At 44.2% G+C, this 22,374-nt stretch overlaps 1 protein-coding gene across 1 annotated transcript in view; it reads right to left on the reverse strand.

Annotated features, from left to right (window-relative positions):
• Nucleotides 1-22,374, reverse strand: part of LOC126251481 (protein phosphatase 1 regulatory subunit 16A) — an 83,379-nt gene that overhangs the window by 5,245 nt on the left and 55,760 nt on the right. The window contains exon 7 of the mRNA XM_049951928.1: nt 6,810-6,885. Coding sequence (XP_049807885.1) covers nt 6,810-6,885 — 76 coding nt within the window. The remainder of the gene's footprint in view (nt 1-6,809; nt 6,886-22,374) is intronic.

The following is a 22,374-nucleotide window of genomic DNA, read 5'->3' on the forward strand; positions in this document are numbered from 1 at the left end:
GGGGTGATGGTGGTGGTGGTGAATTTGTTTACAACCCATGATTTTCTTTTATTACTGTGCTGCTGTACTGTGATAACACAAAGAGGAAACTGAGATATATTGTCATGCATTTTTTTTTCTTTTGAAACAGAAAACAATTTATAAGTTTTAAATAAAATATTTATCATAAATAAATTAAATTCAGTAGTAGAATACATTGTACATAAATAAAAATTTCCAGAAAGTAATCCATAATTTTGGCCTGCTTTAAACTTTTGGTCACCTGTGAGTCAATTTCACTGTCTATGAATAAGACGGTTCAGAACACATTATCCTCTACCTCCTACTTCTCCACAAACACTTTGGTTGTGTTGAAGGCCAGTTTGATCTGCCAGGCCATCATTGCCAGTGCTTTCTTCGACATCCCCCTCACCCTCTTCCCCTTCCTCTTCATGATCATTGCCGCCTTCTTTTTCATTAACTGTCTTCACAGAATCAACAATCTCAGCTTATGTTAGTGATCCTGTTACTGTGACACCACTGTCCACATCCAGGAAATCTTCAAAACGAACATGAATGGTGTTAAAGTGAGTCATCACTTTCGCCCATTTGGACTCTAGGATACTGACAGGGTGTCTCCTGTAAATACTGTATAAAAGAAAAGCTTTAATCAAAATCCCCATAAACCAGTGACAGAATCAAACTAAGATTTTACATGCTCAAGTATTAAACCCACCAGCTGCTAATTTTCATCTCTTGTTGAAAATCCACATGTTCAGAAACAACTGATGACTCTTTGCTCCTCCATCATGTTTCTCCACATTTTATATAGCTTTCCCACCGCATCTGAAATGTTTATACTTTTAGGGTTGTCATCGTCAATATTGTGGATTGTCATTTGAACCATTTCATACCTGCAGTTTTCTCTGGCGTTTTTGATTATTTCTTGATTTAAGGGCTACAATTTCTACATAGGTGGCAAAAATTGTACTGCCAGAGATTTTAACGGAGAGATAGCATTGTGCACACTGCAATTGTCCACAAACAAGACAACTTGTTGATTTTCTTAAGTGATTTTCCTATTAAAAATATTTAACTAATTGGAAAACACTTTTGAAGTCATCTAGGCTTTCTTGTTCACAGTGTACAGTACTCCACACAGAGAACAACTTACACCTGGAAAAACATTGCGGTTTCTTAGATGGCTTGAGTTTTTATGTGCTGGTCATATTTTGTTAAAAGAATGGCGACATGGTCTTTGTTCAGCTTCTCCCATGACATTTTTCTCCTCGAAAGTCAAAGTTTTGCCTGGAAGACATTTGTAAAAAAGTCCAAGTTTGTCTGCATTAAAAACATCATCCAGTTTGTAATCCTGAAGGATCCTCTGCAATTATAATTTTCACTTATCACGAATTTTGCTATATACACTGGCACTTTCCCCACTCGCTTTGTGGAAGACAATACTATGTCTTTTCCTGAAATTTTCTAACCATGTGTTACTCTCACAAAATGTATTGTACCCAACACTGCTGCAAAATAATCTGACTTTTCTTTCAAAATAACTCCACCAATGTTCACATCATTGTTCCTCTGTTGTCAGGACCACTGTATTAAATACTCTTCTAAATCTGGAAATCACCCTTCTTTAATTGTTTCTGATCTGTCCCTTCATCTGTGGTAACCATGCAGTCTCCATTCTTGATTACTGTCGACAGTGTGCTTGTCGGAATCCCAAACTCTGCAGCTGTGTCTTATACTTGATTGCTTGATTGAGAGATTATGGGACCAAATGGCGAGGTCATCAGTCTTGCGATTCCAAAGGGGGTTACGTAATAAAGTGTCTGCTAAAAGTGTACGGATTCAGTCAGGGGAGTCACATTATAAAAGAATGAACATTAAACACACAAAGTGTAAGCATAAAAGGTGAGACCAAATACAAAAACTGGAAATAGGGGGTGTGGTCATGGAGTCACAGACCGTGATGACTGCAAAAGGAGTCCTAATCACAACCAACCTGCCCCTGCTTCAAGACGAAAGGAGAACCTTATATCTGGAAATAAAAACCATTTTCATGGAGGAAACCAAGGACCAGGACCACCATCCGTGGATCGTCCGCTACTATTAAATTTAAGGAAACAGGAAGACTACACTTTGCTTGAAGGGTCGAAAGAAGGGCACATGCCACATTGTGGGGATGGGTCGTTACGTAGGAGGAAACAATGGGTGAGCCGGGTATAGCCACTACGTAAATGACATAAAACAGTGGACTCCTTCCGAGAGGGGCGGAAAGAAGTGCCCCAAACTGCAGTAGACTCCTTGACTGTGCAGAGTTTATTACTATGAGCAGTAGTGCTCCAGATGGCATACGACTGCTGGGCAAAGAGAGATTTGACGTAGATCCGCATATCTGCAGCTGGAATCGTTAAAGGAAAAGGGGGTAAGTATCCGCTTCTCTAGCCAAACGGTCAGCCAATTCATTCCCTGGGATTCCCACATGACTCGGGACCCAGAGAAAGATGACCGAACAGGCGGCATGCTTGAGAGCAGAGAAAAGGTCATGGATGGTAGAGAACAGGGGATGACGAGAGTAGCATCGATCGATAGCCTGAAGGATGTTCTTGGAGTCTAAACAAATTAAAACACTATGGAGAGGGGCCTCTGAGAAACAAAAAGGAGGGCCCTGTAAATGGCTAGAAGCTCTGCTGTAAATACACTACTTGATCCAGGCAACAAATGGTGCTCGAAGCTGGAAGGAGATGTGAAAGCGTATCCCACCTTATCAGTAGTCTTAGAACAATCAGTGTAAAGGATGGTGGCACCCTGGAACTCTGCAAGGATGGCACATACAAGATGCCAGTAAATCATAGGAGCAACGGAGACCTTAGGACCCTGGAAGAGAGCGGTCCTAATCCATGGTCTAGGCACCATCCAAGGGGGGGTATGGGAGGAAAGACACAGGGCGCAGTCCAGTGAGTGCAGATGGAGATTCCGGCAGAGGGTAGTGAGACACATGCCAACCGGCAATCCCACCCATGGGCAGGTGTTAGGAGGGTGACATCCCTCATTGGAAAAGAGCACAGAGTATACAGGATGGTCAGGGAATTGGCAAATGGCTACTGCGTAAGAAACAAGGAGTTGGCTCCATCGGATGTGTAGAGGGGGAACCCTGCTTCTGTGAGGAGACTATCAACAGGACTAGTGCGAAAGGCAGCAATAGCCAGATGCACCCCACAATGATGGACAGGGTCAAGGAGTTTGAAAGTGGTAGGAGCTGTTGAGCCATAAACTGACTACCATAATTGAGTCTGAACAAAACCAGAGCATGGTAAAGATGGAGAAGAGTGGAACAGTGTGCACCCACAGACGTGTGGGCTAGGAGGCGGAGAGCATTAAGCTTCCGCATGCATGTAGTCTTTAAGTGATGAATGTGGGGCTGCCATGTCAGCTTGTTATCAAAAATAAGGCCCAAGAAACAGAACTCTGTTACAACATCAAGGAGCTGGTTGCCTAAATAAAGTTCTGGATCAGGGTGTACTGTGTGTTGACAACAAAAATGCAGAACCTGCGTTTTGGAAGCCATGGGTGGTGGCCCACGTAGAGGCCTGTCGGGTGGCGCCTTGGAGCTGGCACTCAGCAGATGCCACCGAGTGGGAGCTGCACCAGATGCAAAAACTGTCAACGTACAACGCCAGGGTAACGAGAGGCCCAACAGAGGTCACAAGCCCATTTATGGCAATGAGGAAGAGCGTGACACATAGCACTGGGGGATTTCGTTCTCCTGAATCTGAGGGGTGCTGAGTGAAGTGCCAACTCGAACACGGAAGAGCCGGTAAGATACAAACTCGCAGATAAAAATTGGAGGTGGACCACGGAAGCCCCAGTCATGGAGGGCAACTAAAATGTGATGGTGCCAAGCCATGTCATATGTCTTATGTAGGTCAAAGAACACTGTGACAAGGTGCCGGCAGTGTGTGAAAGCCTCTCGGATGGCTGATTCCAATCAGAGTAAACGGTCAGTTGGAGATTGCCCTGCCCGGAAACCACACTGACATGGTGATAAAAGGCCCCGAGATTTGAGTACCCAACAAAATCTCGAGTTGACCATCCTTTCAAGCAGTTTACAAAGCACATTTGTAAGGCTAACAGGGCGGTAGCTGTCAAGAGACGTTGGGATTTTCCCGGGTTTAAGGACGGGGATAACTATACTGTCTCGCCATTGTGACAAAAAACACCCGTGAGCCAGATGTGACTGAAGACCAACAGGGGCTGTTGCCACTGGGGAACGTCAAAGTGTTGAATCATCTGATTGTGAATGGAGTCTGCCCTGTGGCTGTGTCTCGTGAAGAGCTAAGAGCCTGCACCAATTCCCATTCAGTGAAAGGTGCATTGTAGGGCTCAACGTGGTGCAGGATGAAATGGAGGGTGGCCTGTTCAACTCTGTGTTTCTGCTGGCAAAAAGCAGGATGATAGGAAGTGAACGACGATGCCATCACAAAGTGTTTCGCAAGGTGTTCTGCAAGGACCAATGGATCAGTGCACAGAGCTCCTTGGATGTTCAGAACCTGGACAGTGGACTGTTGCTGGCGGCCAAGAACGCTACAGACCTTTGACCAAACCTGAGATAAAGAGGCATATGCTTAATAATGTAATGAGCCTTAGCACAAGATGCTTAAAAATGAGGAGGTTGGTCTGGGGGGGGGGGGTGGCTTAAATCGTTGCAGCACCTGTCAGTGGTCCTGGGCAGCTACTGCAATGTCCTTGGTCCACCACGGTACCGGACAATGACGAGGGGTACCTGTGGATAGGGGGACAGTGGTGCCAGCAGCATGAAGAAGAACAGCAGAGATGCCTTGCACGGTTACATCAATGGAATTCAAGAGGGAGGTGTCAAAGCGGACAGCAGACATGTATAGAGGCCAGCTGGCCCTGCAGAATGCCCAACATGGGGGGCTGTCTGCTTGGCGGCAGTAGGGGAACAATGGTGTCACTGGGAAGTGGTCACTGTTACAAAGGTCATCATGGGATGACCAATGTAGGGAAGCTACGAGGGTAGGGGAGGGGCTTGCGAGATTGATAGCAGAGAAGGTGCCATGAGCAGCACTGAAGTGGGTAGGGGAACCATCGTTGAGGAGAGACAAATCGAAGTCCGTGATAAGTTGGTCGATTAGGATACCCCGAGCCGTTGATGTAACACTCCCCCACAGTGGATGGTGGGCATTGAAATCCGCAAGGAGAGAAACGGGGTCGGGAGTTGCTGAAGTAAGGTAGATAGTGCAACATAAGCAAGTAGCCCATCTGGAGGGAGGTAGACACTGCAAATGGTGATTGCCGGAGTCATTTGCATTCTAAACGCTATCACTTCCAAGGTGGTACACAGGGGGATCCAGTCACTAAGGACATTGGAGTGAACCAAAGAGCAGACTCCACCAGATACTATCCCAGGGTCAACACAGTTCCGACAGAATGCTTGATAACCACGTAAAGTGGGAGAGTAGTCATCACGGAAATGCATTTTTTGGAGAAGACAGAATGCAGAATGAGAGAGAGACAAGACGTTGCATTTCTGGTAGGTGAAAATAGCACCCGTCGTAGTTGCACTGGATGATCATGTGGCGAGAGTCCAAGGTACCAACTGTGTCTATCTTTTTCTTCATTCCTCCTTTCACTTTGTCACTTCAGTTTTGCTTTTCGGCGATTGTCAGACATTTGCACTTAGAGCCCATGGCTGATACTCACAGCTCATTCTCAATCAAAATAAACACTACCTAAAATCGTACCTGCTTGGAGGGCATGAGAACTGCAATGCGACACAGATTTCATTGACGTATCGATGCAGCGAAGGGAGGGACTGGGATTCCCCTACTTGTGCGCATTTCGGTATACAGAGGTACCGTATGAAAGACTTCGATAAATATGGTGACTTCTATATAAAGAGTTTCTGTCCATTGAACTTCGAGGTACAGAGGTAAAATCAGTCCTTCTCAGGCCTTCCAGAAACTTTGACAAAATGACAGGTTTTCTTTGAAAAATCATGGTTTTGAGCTTCCAAGGGGAAGGAAGAAAAAATTCAATACAGACAGGTCTTCGATATATTTAGGGTCGATATATCAAAGTTTGACTGTACATAAAATAAGCAAAAGGCAACCACTCCCCTCTAACAGATCGATGCGTGGAGCACAGAGACAAGTAATACAAAACAGCATTCACACTAGCTTTTGAGCTCTTACTCTTTTTCTGTATAAAGTACACACATTCACACACGTAACCACATAGACATCCAAACGCGCACTTGCTATGATCACGGCAAATAATTCCATTGCGTTCTTTTTGACGTGACAATGGCGTGCTGCTCTCACTATCTGCCTCCAGTAGTTTCTGTCTTGCAACACTTCCTTTATCACTTACTGCTTTTGTAAATTTTTGCTGATTATAACTGTCTGTTACACAGCATTGTTTCATGAGCAACTAATGCTCCTGTAGTCTTAAGATTAATTAGCCTCTAAACTTCAATTGTACCAAAGCACAGTGTTTTACAGGTCAATGGCCCTGGCTGTAAAATGGACAACTCCATATTTTAAAATAATCTTTCTTCTACTTTATCCATTTGAGAAGGATACATCCCATGTCAGGAGCCTTGATTTCTAGGGCTCATTTGACTAAGAGAGAGAAGATATTACGAAACTACTATATTGTTTTAGTGCTTTCGGTTAGTTTCAGACCTATTGCATATTGTTTACAACATAAGCCATTTTATCTACTACAGAAAGTATTCTCTTCCCCATGCACAAATATGAGAACATTAAGAATATGCATAAGTAATCTTTTCATACCTGCAGGAGTTTCATCATGGTGTGTTTTCGCATTCAGATCAGCGCCATTCTGTACCAGCATTTCCAGAACCTCCAGCTGAAATTAAAAGCACATTTAGCCATTTTCCTTTATTCATCATAACTTCTACACTTAACATATAACATGGCAGCTGAGGGACAGAGTTAAATACACCATTAACACTGAGATCATCTGAGGTAGAGAAGTAATTCATTGAGATAAGATGGGAGAGGTATCTGACCATCATTTTATTGAAGGAGTTACAATGGTATTCACTTGATGTCATTTCGGGGTGCCTGATGGTTTGAATTTCATTTGTTCCAAATATTGTTCTGTGTTGTAACCACTGTGCTATTTCATATGATAGTACATATGGTGAACTGAGGACATCTAAGACAGAGGGCCAGCAAATATTGTCCATTGCAGATGTACTATAAGAATTGACAAACTGCCTATTGGCTTCTGTCTCGGGTTCTTCGGCCAACGTTCATCTGATGATTTTACTGACATTTCGCCAGCACGAGTGGTTGGCATTGTCGAAGGTTCACCCTCCATTGCCGGTGGTGAACTGGAACCGAGCTCGCGGCCACAGACTATATGTACCTGGCACGCAAATGTCTGAGGGCTCCTCTGCGGTCATTTCCGGTGCAGTTCTCCTCTTGCTACCTGCGACTGTCGTTCACTGCAGTACAGGAAGCCAGGATCCGTTTACCTTAAGGCTTTACTCTTTCTTGTTGAAGCAGTTCACATGTTTTTGTATTTCTACAGCTTCTCTTAACAAGCAGGTGTGATAGTGCTTCTCTACAGCCAGAACTTCCGTGTCAGTGAATTTTATTATGTGGCCCAGTCTCACTCAGTGCATTCTCTGCCACGGCTGAGTTCTCCACCTGCCCCAGCCTGCAATGTTGCTTACATTCTTTGATTCTGGTGTTGACTGATCGTCCAGTCATTCTGACATAAACTTTTCCGCATGTGCTTGGTATACGGTATATTCCTGACATTGCAAGGAGTATACCATATACCATGCACATTCAGAAAAGTTTATGTTGGAATGACTGGACGATCGATCACTAGGATCAAAGAACATAAGCGACATTGCAGATTGGGGAGGTGGAGAAATTGGCCGTGGCAGAGCAAGCACTGAGACTGAACACGTAATAAAATTCGCCGACACAGAAGTTCTGGCTGTAGAGAAGCACTATCACACCCGCTTGTTCAGAGAAGCTGTAGAAATACAAAAACACGTAAACAGCTTCAACAAAAAAAGAGGAAAGCCTTAAGGTAAAAGGATCCTGGCTTCCCGTACTGCAGCAAATGACCGTCGCAGGTAGCAAGAGGAGAACCACACCCGAAATTACCGTGGAGAAGCCCTCGGATGTTGGCGCGGCAGGTACATATAGTCTGCGGCTGCGAGCTCGGCTCCAGTTCACCACCAGCAATGGAGGGTGAAGCTTTGACAATGCCAGCCATTCATGCTAGCGGAACGTCAGTAAAATCATCAGATGAACGTTGGCCGAAGAACCCGAGACGAAGCCAATAGGCAGTTTGTCAACAAATGGCCATGAAAGCATTAACAATAATGTAATAATTGCTGAAAAACACTGAAATGTGTAATTATAAGTTACAGAAATTCTACTGTGCCACAATACCAGGTCAAATTTTTGGAATTGAACCCAGCAACAATAAAAAATCGAAATAAGCATAGATATATATATATATATATATATATATATATATATATATATATATTTTACATCTAGATGTGCATCTACAGCTGTGTTCTGTAACATACACTCCTGGAAATGGAAAAAAGAACACATTGACACCGGTGTGTCAGACCCACCATACTTGCTCCGGACACTGCGAGAGGGCTGTACAAGCAATGATCACACGCACGGCACAGCGGACACACCAGGAACCGCGGTGTTGGCCGTCGAATGGGCTAGCTGCGCAGCATTTGTGCACCGCCGCCGTCAGTGTCAGCCAGTTTGCCGTGGCATACGGAGCTCCATCGCAGTCTTTAACACTGGTAGCATGCCGCGACAGCGTGGACGTGAACCGTATGTGCAGTTGACGGACTTTGAGCGAGGGCGTATAGTGGGCATGCGGGAGGCCGGGTGGACGTACCACCGAATTGCTCAACACGTGGGGCGTGAGGTCTCCACAGTACATCGATGTTGTCGCCAGTGGTCGGCGGAAGGTGCACGTGCCCGTCGACCTGGGACCGGACCGCAGTGACGCACGGATGCACGCCAAGACCGTAGGATCCTACGCAGTGCCGTAGGGGACCGCACCGCCACTTCCCAGCAAATTAGGGACACTGTTGCTCCTGGGGTATCGGCGAGGACCATTCGCAACCGTCTCCATGAAGTTGGGCTACGGTCCCGCACACCGTTAGGCTGTCTTCCGCTCACGCCCCAACATCGTGCAGCCCGCCTCCAGTGGTGTCGCGACAGGCGTGAATGGAGGGACGAATGGAGACGTGTCGTCTTCAGCGATGAGAGTCGCTTCTGCCTTGGTGCCAATGATGGTCGTATGCGTGTTTGGCGCCGTGCAGGTGAGCGCCACAATCAGGACTGCATACGACCGAGGCACACAGGGCCAACACCCGGCGTCATGGTGTGGGGAGCGATCTCCTACACTGGCCGTACACCACTGGTGATCGTCGAGGGGACACTGAATAGTGCACGGTACATCCAAACCGTCATCGAACCCATCGTTCTACCATTCCTAGACCGGCAAGGGAACTTGCTGTTCCAACAGGACAATGCACGTCCGCATGTATCCCGTGCCACCCAACGTGCTCTAGAAGGTGTAAGTCAACTACCCTGGCCAGCAAGATCTCCGGATCTGTCCCCCATTGAGCATGTTTGGGACTGGATGAAGCGTCGTCTCACGCGGTCTGCACGTCCAGCACAAACCCTGGTCCAACTGAGGCGCCAGGTGGAAATGGCATGGCAAGCCGTTCCACAGGACTACATCCAGCATCTCTACGATCGTCTCCATGGGAGAATAGCAGCCTGCATTGCTGCGAAAGGTGGATATACACTGTACTAGTGCCGACATTGTGCATGCTCTGTTGCCTGTGTCTATGTGCCTGTGGTTCTGTCAGTGTGATCATGTGATGTATCTGACCCCAGGAATGTGTCAATAAAGTTTCCCCTTCCTGGGACAATGAATTCACGGTGTTCTTATTTCAATTTCCAGGAGTGTATTTAGTGCATGGTGGAGGATAAATAGTAATTCAGTATCATTAGTTCCCTTCATATTCAGCTCACGAATGATTTGTGGGCTTTACCTAGAACAGTCAGAATGGTTAAAGCAACATAGTTAAGCAGTGCTTTATATGACATACAGGGTGAAGTGAAATTCGTGCACTCGGGCTTTGCAGCTCAACTCCTCACATGCCAGCGATTAAAAAAAAATTGTCTGTCACACAATCTCGGCCGGCGAGTACATCCGGGAGAAAAAGGACGTTCAAGTGTGGCAATCTGGCAACACTATAACCAAATGTATGGTAACTATCTCCGTCAGCACACAGTGTTTTTGCTGTACAGTTGGTGCAGTGGATAGAGTTTTGGGTTAGCATGCAGCAGGTTGATGGTTCGATCCTGGGTTGAGGCATTTGTATTTTATTTGGTAAATGTAGTGCATGTGGTACAGTATCTGGCATCTTAATCATCAACAGTGATTGCAGCGTGTCCTTTAGAAAACACTTGCGCATACTACAATCGTAGAAATGGAAGGTTGGCCAGATTTGAAAGAAGCCCTTTTCATGTCATGGAATTTCACAATTACCTCATCCACTAGATGCGAAACCTCTTTTCTTTGTATCCTCCTCCAGTGGTCCCAGAGTTTAGTAGCAACTATTATTCTTGTCTCATTCATTCAGGTTCATACATTTCGTTAGGGCATTATGTTACCAATAGGACTACCAATGTGCTTTGCGAATAATGTCCAAACTCGTTTACTACTTGTATGTGTTATCACCGTGGTCCTATGCCTTTCAACACAGTCTGGTAACCGCATGCTGTTTAGTACATATTTCAATGCATTATTATTATTATTATTATTATTATTATTATTTATTATTATTTTCGATTATTCCCATTTAAGAGAGCGTTTGAACTTGAATTCCTTTATGATGATTGTTTATGTTTTTTCTGAGCCCAAATTTTCTTCATGTGTTCACTGTGTTGTTTATTTCGCTCCGCTGTCCATTTGCATCCTGGTCTCTTCTGTGTTGTGGTGTCAAATTTATGTTTTTTGATGATGTTCCTGAATTCAGTTCTATTTTCTGCATTTTTTACTGTTATGTGTGCTTGTCTGAGGTCCTCTTCAACTTCTTTTATCCATTTTGTTTTTCCCCTGCCTGAGTTGATGACTTTAAGAATTCGCTTTGAAATTCTGTTTTCATTCATCCTGTGGATATGTCCGTAGAACTGCATTCTTCTTTTCCTTATTGTATCCGTAATCTTGTCTGTGGATTTATATAATTCTGATGTTGGTCTCTTCTTCCAGATTCCTTGCTCTTGTATAGGGCCAAAAATTTTCCTGAGAATTTTCCTTTCTTGTTTCTCTATTTCTTTGATTTTAGTTTGCCCACCTATTTGTGTTGTTTCAGATGCATACAGTGCCTCCGGAAGTACGACAGTGTTGTAGTGCCTCAATTTTGCGTCAATGGATATGGACTTTTTGTTATAATAGTTCCACGTGAGTTTATATGCTTTCTGTAGTTTTTTTATTCTTTCCTCATTGGCCTTTAGGTTGATCCCTGATGGCTGGATGATTTCTCCCAGGTACTTAAAATGTGGTACTTGTACAATTTTCCCATGGGTTGTCACAATAGGCAATTTGTCTTGTGGCACTCTTTCTATGTACTGGGTTTTCTCATATGAGATTTGCAGGGCAGTTCTTTGTGCAATTTCGTGTAACTTCTCTATGGCGTTAGTGGCTTCTTTTCTATTATTTGTGAGGATTGCAAGGTCATCTGCAAAAGCTAAACACTTCACATTGAATCTATTATCTTTTCTAATGCCAATTTGGATTCCTTTGACTTCTTTTTCCCATGTCCTGATGATTTTTTCAAGAATTATTGCATTATTATTATTATTATTATTATTACTACTACTACAGAACATTTCACAATTAGAAATGTCAGTATGAATGATGCAGAACAATTTCTGTCAGAGGGGTAATGCGCATTACATGGAACAGGCGCAGCTTTAGCATCTTGAAATTGATATTGTTTTTGTAGTTATTCTGGCCTATGACATGTCATTTGCTCGAACTGACTATTTCTTATTTGTCTAACCACGTATTTGTTACATTCAGAGTACAAAATGTTGTAAATTTAGGATACATGTGACCTAAAAAACGGCATATATTACAGTATGAAATGTCAGAATTAAATTAGCAAATAAAAAAAAATGGATCCCAACCCAGGATCGAACCCATGACCTCCTGCATGCTAAGCCAACAATCTATCCCCTGCACCAACTATGCATGACAGCTAACATGTGCAAGTGATGAAAGGAACAAAATATCAGTTTAAACCCTAGATTAGAACAGAATCAAAGTGCAAGAAATAAGCTGGAATGAGAATGAATTAAAACCCTTGTGGAACATTATAAAATAAGTTTTCAGCACGATTACAACTGAACTCACTGGAAAAAAGATGGAAGAAAAACTGGCTGCTGTGAATGGTCCCTTACGTAACATAACTGCATATTGAACAATCCTGGCAGTAGGAAAAGTCTATAGGGAACTGGGGAAGAAAAGTGAGAAGAAAGAATGCGACAATGCAACCATGATTTTAACACCCGATAAATTTTATCAGTTTCCACCACGGTACTCACAGATGAAAGAAAACTGTACATAGCAGTGAGCATCAGTAACAAATGATGTTCTGGCAAGAAAACTCATTTTCTATACAACTTGGTCTGAAACTGACTGAAAAACACACAAGGGTGTTGACAGACAGGCTTTGCTGAGAAATACTTGTTAAGTAAAAAATTTGATACAGCGAGCCATTTCCAAGTTAATTCGCACTGAAGTTAGCTTGTCACGCCATTGTGCGTGCAAATTCAAGCTGCCTGCCAGAGAAGGTGCCGCTAAATGTGTTCGTCATTTAGTTTCCTAAAACCGAACAAGAATGTGATACAAAAATTGGACATGGGTTGATAGTAAGTATTGAACCCAAGCCAAAAGCTGTGTAGCCTCATGCACCATCACCCACGCTGTGAGAACAACTGACACTTATTGCATCTGGTGGGCCGCTTCAATTTGCATACGCACTGTCCTGATTGGCTAACTTCAATGGTAATTAACGGGAAAATGGTGAGGTGTACTGAATTTTTCCTTAACAATTATTTCCCAGCACAATCTACACTGCAATGACCTTACATACTTTTCAAACTGTTTCTGACCACCCTTCCACTCGGAAGAGGAAAATGACAATATTATGAAAAGGATAGACTGCTAATCACTATATAGCGGAGATGCTGAGTCGCAGATAGGCACAACAAAAAGATTGTTACACAAGTAAACTTTCAGCAAAAAACGCCTTCATCGGAAGCAGACACACACACACACACACACACACACACACACACACACACACACACACACACACACACACACAAGCACAGTCTCTGGCTGCTGAAGCCAGACTGCAAGCAGCAGCATATGATTGGAGAAGCAATCCGGGTGGTGGTGGTGGTGGTGGTAAGAAAGAGACTGCAGCAGGGAGGGAGAGGAATAACAGGATAGGGGTGGGGGACAGCAAAGTGCTGCTTGTGAGAGCATACAGGGATGAGGTGGAGAAATGACAGGGTAGCTAAGTTCAATCAGGAGGTTAGACAGAGGGCAGAGGGATGGGAAGCTGACAAAGAGAAAAGTACAAAAACTGTGGGTGCATTGGTGGAACAGAGGGCTGCATAGTACTGGAATGGGAACAAGGAAGAGGGTAGGTGGTAATGGACAGTGACTAACAAAGGTTGAGGCCAGGAGGGTTACGGGAATGTAGGATGTACTGCAGGGAGAGTTCCCACCCACCCTATTCACATGTTGGGGAGCATGCTCAGCAACTGAGTGGTCCAGCTGTTTCTTGACCACAACTTCTCAGTGGTCATTCATGCAGACAGCTTGTTGTTTATCATACGCTCATAGAACACAGCACAGTGGTTGCAGGTAAGCTTGTAGATCACATAACTGGTTTCATAGGTAGACCCGCCTCCAATGGGATAAGTGAAACTTGTGACTGGACTGGAGTAAGTGGTGGTGGTGGGAGGATGTATGGGACAGGTCTTGCATATAGTCTATTACACGGATATGAGCCGTGAAGCAAGGGGTTTGGAGAAGGAGTTGCGTAGAGATGAACGAGGATGTTGTGTTGTGTAGGTTTGATAGGCAGCGGAATGCCACTGTGGGAGGGGTGGGAAGGATAGTGGTAGGACATTCCTCATTTCAGGGCACAATGAGAGGTAGTCAAAAGCCTGGCGGAGAATGTGATACATTTGCTACAAGTCCTGGTGGCACTAAGTCACAAGGGGAATGCTCCTCTGTGGCCGGACAGTGGGACTTTGGGAAGTGGCAAGTGACTGGAGAGATAAGCCAAGAGGGATCTGTTTCTGTACAAGGTTGAGAGAGTAATTACAGTCTATGAAGACCTCAGTGAGACTCTTGATATATTTCAAGAGGGACTGCTCATCACTATAGATGCACCAGCCATACATGGCTAGGTTGTGTAGAATGAGTGACAGCTGTCAAAGAGGAGATATTATATGTTTGATATGGATAGAGGTACTGATGTAGTAACCACCTCTGAGCTGAAGGTCAACACGGAGGAAGGTGGCTAGTTGGGGTGAGGAGCACCAGGTCAAGCAAATGGGGGAGAAGGTGTTGAAGTTCTGGAGGAATGTGGATAGGTTGTCCTCACCCTTGATCTAGATCACAAAGATGTCATCAGTGAATCTGAAACAGGTGAGGGGTTTGGGATTCTGGGTGCTGCCCACTGCTACAGCCCGGATTTGTTTGTAGGTGATGCCTTCAAAAGAGAAGTAATTGTGACTGAGGATATAGTTGGTCATGGCGACTAGGAGGGAATCTGTCGTGTACGTACTGTAAGACCTTCGGTACACAAACCATCAAATTATTTGACTTGTCGCTCTAACGAAGTAGGCGAGTGTCAGCAATATGTCTCGTGGTCTTATCGTGGCGTGTTTATCTTCTGCCGTTAGGTCAGACGATAGAAATGCCACTTGCACGCTTAGAGTAGCAGATTGACGGTGACCAACTTTAAACAGAACTTCATTAATTTTCACACACATTTATTAAAATAATAAAAAGCATAGAAATTACTTAACTTGATTCTGAATGCTGTTTACAACTGACAATCTGAAGTTCCTTTGGTCTTGGTACGTTAATCTTATTCTCACATATCTCTGATACTTGACAAAGTGTCTATACATTTATCTTCATGGCTATGTACAGGAATATGATAATCTTATTACACGCAGACTGAAACTTAACTATAGACTAATGCAGACTGACTAATCGGACGTCTGTATACTTGTTATAATACCTCGCGCGTTCAGGTATCACTGCGCGAGTGTGATCCACGAGGAGAAAAGGTTCTACGTTAGCAGCAATCTCATTGTTTGCGTTACATATTAATATGCGGATCGGCGGAAGCAGAATTTGGTCCATCTCTAAGACAGCGCCACCTCGTAGTGCGGAGATGGACGAGCGCTGCGCCTGTGCTGTTGTACTTAGCAGGGCGCGCTCTAGTGGGTACGGGCTGACTATGCGGAACTATGTACACAACAGAATCGATCAGGCATTGGCAAAGGTAGTATTCAGAAGGAGCAAGGCCATGGGCATTAGGTAGGTTAGAGTAAACGGAGGTGCATCAGTAGTGACGAGCAGGGTACTACGTGGTAAAGAAACAGGAACAGTGGAGAGTCAGTGGAGAAAATGGTTGATATCTTTTATACAGGAGTGTAGGTTGCGGGTAACAAGCTGAAGGTGTTGGTCTAAGAGTGCAGAGATTCTCTCATTGGGGGCACAGTACGGGGCATCCTGGGTAGTTAGGTTTATGCACTTTAGGAAGCATGTAGAAGGTAGGAGTGTGGGGAGCAGTAGGGTTGAGGAGAGAGATGGACACTGGGGAGAGGTTCTGGGATGGGCCTAACTGGTAGAGTCATTCTGCCAGGTAATACTTATGGTTCAAAATAACAGTGGGAGAGCGTTTGTCAGCAAGTAGGATTATAAGGTCGAGATCAGTTTTTAGGTAGTGGATTGTGGTTCTTTCTGCGAATGTAAGGTCAGCTTGCATGTTCAGGGATTTGGAGGGTGTTGGTCAGGCAAGGCTCAACATCAAGAAATTCTGGAAAGTTAACAGGTGGTATTTTGGGGACAGTGGAGATTGATATGGTTGGAGGGAGGAATGAAGTGAGTCAGGCAGGATTCAACAATGGTCTTTAGTTGAGTCTGACTGGTAGGGTTCATGGTGAAAAAGTGTTTCCACTGTAGGGACCGGGAGAAGGAGAGGTGGTCTTGTATGAGTCGTGCATGACTGAATTTGGGAATGGGAAAGGACTGATACTTCTGTGGGGCTAAGGCATTTGGAGGAAAAGTTCATAACTGTGTTGCGTGTCTGTTTAGGTCTGGATTCTGTATGGTAATGGGTGGGAGTGTATGAGAGTGGGGTAAAGTAGTAGGACTGCAAGGCTAGGTTTGTCAGCTATATTGGGGGAGGTTTGCAGGTTGTTGTAGAGGTGGTGGATAGTGGTAGTTCAAGGCGGGAGTAGGAAGTGAACAGGTTGGAGAGTTTTTCTGAGGTGGCATTGTGTATGCTGCTCTAGTTCCTGCAGGGCAAGAGTTTCAATGTGTGATATGGTATCCAGAAATTTGGGACTGCATAGCAGGAGAATTTTACAGACAGAGAGGACATATTTCAAGGAGGTTTAGGCCTCACTGACATGGTTTTGCAGGACTGTTGGTGAGGGTTAATGACTGGTGGAATCTGAACAGATGGAGGTCATTGTGAAAGGAGGAATTGCAGGCTGTGATGGGTAATTTGATGGTAAGGCCATCGGGGAGGGGGGGAGGGGGGGAGGGGGGGGGGGCACATGAGCCAAGCAACACTGCAGCAACAGTATGTGGGACTGGGTTCTAGCTAGCGACAAGGAAACTTTTTCTGTATTGACGCAGATGGAAGGAGCAAAGATTCATGGTGGAGGACACAAACGCGACTGCACCTAGCTGCCCTACCCTCTCTCCAACTTGAACCTGTATGCTCCCACAAGCAGTTACCATGCCCCACCCCTACCCTGCTACCCCTTCCCTCCTTGCCAAAGCCTCTTCCTTACACCCACCACGCAGACTGCTTCTCCCATCACGTGCTGCAGCTCGCAGTCTGGCCTCTGCAGCCAGAGACTGTGGTCATGTATATGTGAGTTGCATTTGTGTGTGTGTGTGTGTGTGTGTGTGTGTGTGTTTGGAGGAGGGAGGGGGGGGGTCTAATTCCGATGAAGGCCTTTTTGTCCGAAAGCTTACTTGTTTGACAATCTTTTTGGTTGTGCCTATATGCAACTAAGCAACTCTGCTATACAGTGAGTAGCAATCTGTGCTTTTCATAATACTGTCATTATTTCATCCTGGATTTTCCATTGGGAGAGGAAAATAGCAAATATGAATGTGACAAGTCTGATTATCTTGTGTGAACAGTGCTTTCCTAAGAAGTTCAGCAATATTGGATTATGGTATGTAACTCTGCGATGGAGAAGCGGGAGCTGTCTAGCTTTGTATTATAATAGAAAGCAACAACAGTGGACATCAACACCTGAAGAGAAGAGGATCTAGTGCACTTATATTGTATGTTTGTAACACATACTTCTTTCCCAGAGGCAGGCTATGACAATGAGGGCCGCTCTAGCATGGTAAGAGATTCTAGCGTATGCACTTTTACATCTAGGCACTTCTTAGACTGGCTTGTCCAGGTGCAGCTATAAAATCATCATGGCCTGTGGCCTACTGTCACATTGTGTAGGCTTTCAGCCTATACCTTCAGATGTGTACCAAGTCTCTGGAGCTATTGCCTCTTCTGAGTGCAACACTGAGCCACCAAAAGCAGCCAACTGCAGCTCTCTGGTGTGGGAGGAGTTGGAATCTACATCACCTTACTTGTGGCTGTTGTTGTTGTCTCCTAATTTTGTTTGATTTACAGAGTCTTATTTTGGTCAGATTTTTTATTTATTCTTTTTCTGTAGGGTCTACCAAGCAAATACGAAAGTCTATTTATACTATTTGTTACATTCTCAGTGAATTGTTAAAGTCTTGTGACATTAGGGAAGAGCTTTCCATTCCTATTGTGTAGATTTTGAAATGAGATTAATATTGTATTCTAACAAGTTTCTAGACCTTAGGATACAGACAGCCATAAAAGTAGTTGTGGCTAGTTCCTTTGGCATTTATTATGCGACAATGGAACTATGTTATGGTTAGATCCAAAATATGAACTGAATGAGGAAAAAAATTTGCAAATGAGTGGTATGAGAGAAAATATCTATTTGCTAATAGACCACCTGAGCTAGTAGTCAGCTCATTGAAGATCTCTGAGTAGCCTTGTGTCTGTGGCCATCTCAATAAATTACTGAGCATGTACTATTAACCGCCAAAATAGCAAAAGGGACTCTTCACATCAAAATCAGTAACACTTTATTTAAATACACAGAGAGTTGGTTATGACAAATGTCCGATTGATGAGTTTTAGATGGAAACTAGAGCATGCAACAGTCAAAAACAATTCTGTAACTAATAAACAATGGAAAGCAACAATGGAATGCAACAACTACTCTAACCGTAAGCACACTAGCATCGTAGAATTCAGTGCTTCTGGCAGCTGATGCAGATGCACTTTTACAGTGTTAAAAAATTATGCTTGAAAACCACACAAACTGCACTAGACTGTAGTGTCACTTCTATCTACTACATCAGCCCTGACAGGGAAAGCAGAGCAGTGTCCAAAAACCTTGTACGGAAATGGACTCACTGACCTGATTGTATCGTGTGTCCAGGAGGTTTCTTTGTGTTGACGGTTGTCGGAACCAGCAGTGACGAAGCAGTGGGAACTGGGTCAGGACTGTACTGTGTTGTCCTCGTTGGAATTTCTTCTTCAAAGAGGTAGCAGGTTTCATGTGGTCAAATGTCACAGTAGTGGTTTTGCCATTAAATTTAACATCGAAGGAGTGATTTCCTTGTGCAAAACTTTACGCGCTCATGAGTAAGGCGATATTAACGGGGGTTTGAAGCCATCAGAGCATGGTGTTATATGTGTGCACTTGTGAATGTCTTGATGTACATACGCCGCCCCAGTCCTATAACTAGATGGTTGCCAGGGCCGGATGTGGGAGATATGTTCTCTCAACGGACAAATAAAATTACGAGTGAAGTTGGGTAGCTGCAAGGACTGTGGATCCCCAAACTCCCCTGGTAGGCATAACATTTCACAGCACACAAGTTCGGCAGCTGAAGCATCCAAATCCAGCTTGTAAGTATTCCTCAGATCGAGCAAACCTATTGGCAGGGCTGTTCTCCAACTTGCATCATGGTACATCAAGGACTGCTTTCAGTGATACATGCCAGCATTGTATCATCCCACTGCTGGTGGGGCGATAGCTTACCGTTCTATGATGCACAGTACCACAATATTTAGTCGGCTGTGCAAACAGGTTGCACTGAATTCGATAGCACTCAGATTTTTGGGGAAAATTTAAGTGTATATTGAAAGGAGAGGGAAATCGGAAATGGGGTGGTGCATTTGTGGCAGTATACAGGAAACTCAAATCCCCTGAGACAGAAATTGAAGCTGCATGTGCGATTTGTTTGGTCAAGACTCAGTATCAGAGGTGGGCATAAAATGGCAATCAGATACTTCTATTGCCCACCAGACTAATCCCCTAATGTAATCAAAAACTTTAGAGAGAGAACCTCAGTTCACTTGTATATAAGTTCCCCAATAACACTGTAATCATTGTTGGAGACTTTAATCATCCAACAATCAACTGGGAAAATTACACTTTTGTTAGGCATAATAAGACATCCTGTGAAACAGTAACAAATGTCTTCTCTGAAAACTACCTAGAACAGATAGATCAGAATCCCGCTCATGACAGCAATATATTGGATCTAATGGCAACAAATAGACCTGACCTCTTTGAGGATGTCCATGTCGGTACGGATATTAGTGGCAAAACAAGCAGAAAGATATGTACGTTCAGCAAGCTCGATAAAAAAAATCATTTGTGTCATCTCTCAATGAGGAACCTGAAACTTTCATCACAGGGCAGGAGCATGCAGAGCAGTGGTTCCAACCTTTCTGAGACCTTACTGCTCCCTTAGAGCAATCATATATTACCTAGTACCCCCTCCCCATCCCCACTGCTCACCCACCTCTACCACTATCAACAACCAACATAAGCACCTAACTAATCTTCCTTTAAACAGTTCCATATCTAAATGACAAAAGATAAATGATATTTAGTGTTTGTAGCTGTTTCATTAAACCATGAACTAATGAGTCAATAATACAATTGGTACTTCTTATTTATGACACCGCTATTTTATAGAATACTGAAGGAATTTTCAGTGCATTGCAATTGCTACCTACAACTCCATCTCGGAAAAGAAAGCTACTAGTCCACATTGAGGGTAGACACTGGTTATAAAACTTGCTTGCTGTGCACTACATCTCTCCCTAGCAACACTTGCTTCACCCACACCATCCTGCAACCCCATATAAAACCAAACAAATTAAAATTCATGTGCTAAACTTACTGCTTGAAAATCACTTGATTGCTGGATTCCCTACTTCTGAATTGGCAGAAAATGGACAACTTCTGGCTGTGAGCGCTTTGTGCCTGAAGATCGCCACTAATAATAATAATTATAATAATAATAATACTGTATAAGCACTACAGCAGTGAAGTGGGTAGTGCTTCCTTTTCAGTCTGGCTTTATCTGGCCTGATGTTCATCTATTTAAGCCTTGGAAGCAAAGGCGGTGGTTTTTTCTGCTCCATCTGAATACTTGAGAGACAATACCATATGAAGATGCAATTCCATATGAAGATGCACTAATTTACTTTCCTCGATAAATTTTTTCTTGGGCTTTCTCTCCCTTTCGCAAATCTCTTACACTACTGGCCATTAAAATTGCTACACAACGAAGATGATGTGCTACAGACGCGAAATTTAACCGACAGGAAGAAGATGCTGTGATATGCAAATGATTAGCTTTACAGAGCATTCACACAAGGTTGGCGCCAGTGGCGACACCTACAACGTGCTGACAAGAGGAAAGTTTCCAACCGATTTCTCATACACAAACAGCAGTTGACCGGCGTTGCCTGGTGAAACATTGTTGTGATGCCTTGTGTAAGGAGGAGAAATGCGAACCACCACGTTCCGACTTTGATAAAGGTCGGATTGTAGCCTATCGCGATTGTGGTGTATCGTATCGCGACAATGCCACTCTCGTTGGTCAAGATCCAATGACTGTTAGCAGAATATGGAATCGGTGGGTTCAGGAGGGTAATACGGAACGCTGTGCTCGATCCCAACGGCCTCGTATCATTAGCAGTCGAGATGACAGGCATCTTATCTGCATGGCTGTAATGGATCGTGCAGCCACGTCTTGATCCCTGAGTCAACAGATGGGGACCTTTGCAGGACAACAACCATCTGCATGAACAGTTCAACGACATTTGCAGCAGCATGGACTATCATGAACCTGGGTGCACAAATGGCAAAACATGATCTTTTTGGATGAATCGAGGTTCTGTTTACAGCATCATCATGGTCGCATCCGTGTTTGGCGACATCGCGGTGAACGCATGTTAGAGGCATGTATTCGTCATCGCCATACTGGCGTATCACCCGGCATGATGGTATGGGGTGTCATTGGTTACACGCCTCGGTCACCTCTTGTTTGCATTGACGGCACATTGAACAGTGGACGTTACATTTCAGATGTGTTACAACCTGTGGCTCTACCCTTCATTCGATCCCTGCAAAACCCTACATTTCAGCAGGATAATGCACGACTGCATGTCGCAGGTCCTGTACGGGCCTTTCTGCATACAGAAAAAGTTCGACTGCTGCCCTGGCCACCACATTCTCCAGATCTCTTCACCAACTGAAAACATCTGCTCAATGGTGACCGAGCAACTGGCTCGTCACAATACGCCAGTCATTACTCTTGATGAACTGTGGTATCGTGTTGAAGTTGCATGGGCAGCTGTACCTGTACACGCCATCCAAGCTCTGTTTGACTCAATGCCCAGGCGTATCAAGGCCTTTATTACGGCCAGAGATGGTTGTTCTGGGCACTGATTTCTCAGGATCTATGCATCCAAATTGCGTGAAAATGTAATCACATGTCAGTTGTAGTATAATATATTTGTCCAATGAATACCCATTTATCTTCTGCATTTCTTCTTGGTGTAGCAATTTTAATGGCCAGTAGTGTATGTAGCTATTCCAATTTCCATGAATCAATTGACTC

Source organism: Schistocerca nitens, chromosome 4 (genome assembly GCF_023898315.1).
Source record: "Schistocerca nitens isolate TAMUIC-IGC-003100 chromosome 4, iqSchNite1.1, whole genome shotgun sequence".
Classification (NCBI taxonomy): domain Eukaryota; kingdom Metazoa; phylum Arthropoda; class Insecta; order Orthoptera; family Acrididae; genus Schistocerca; species Schistocerca nitens.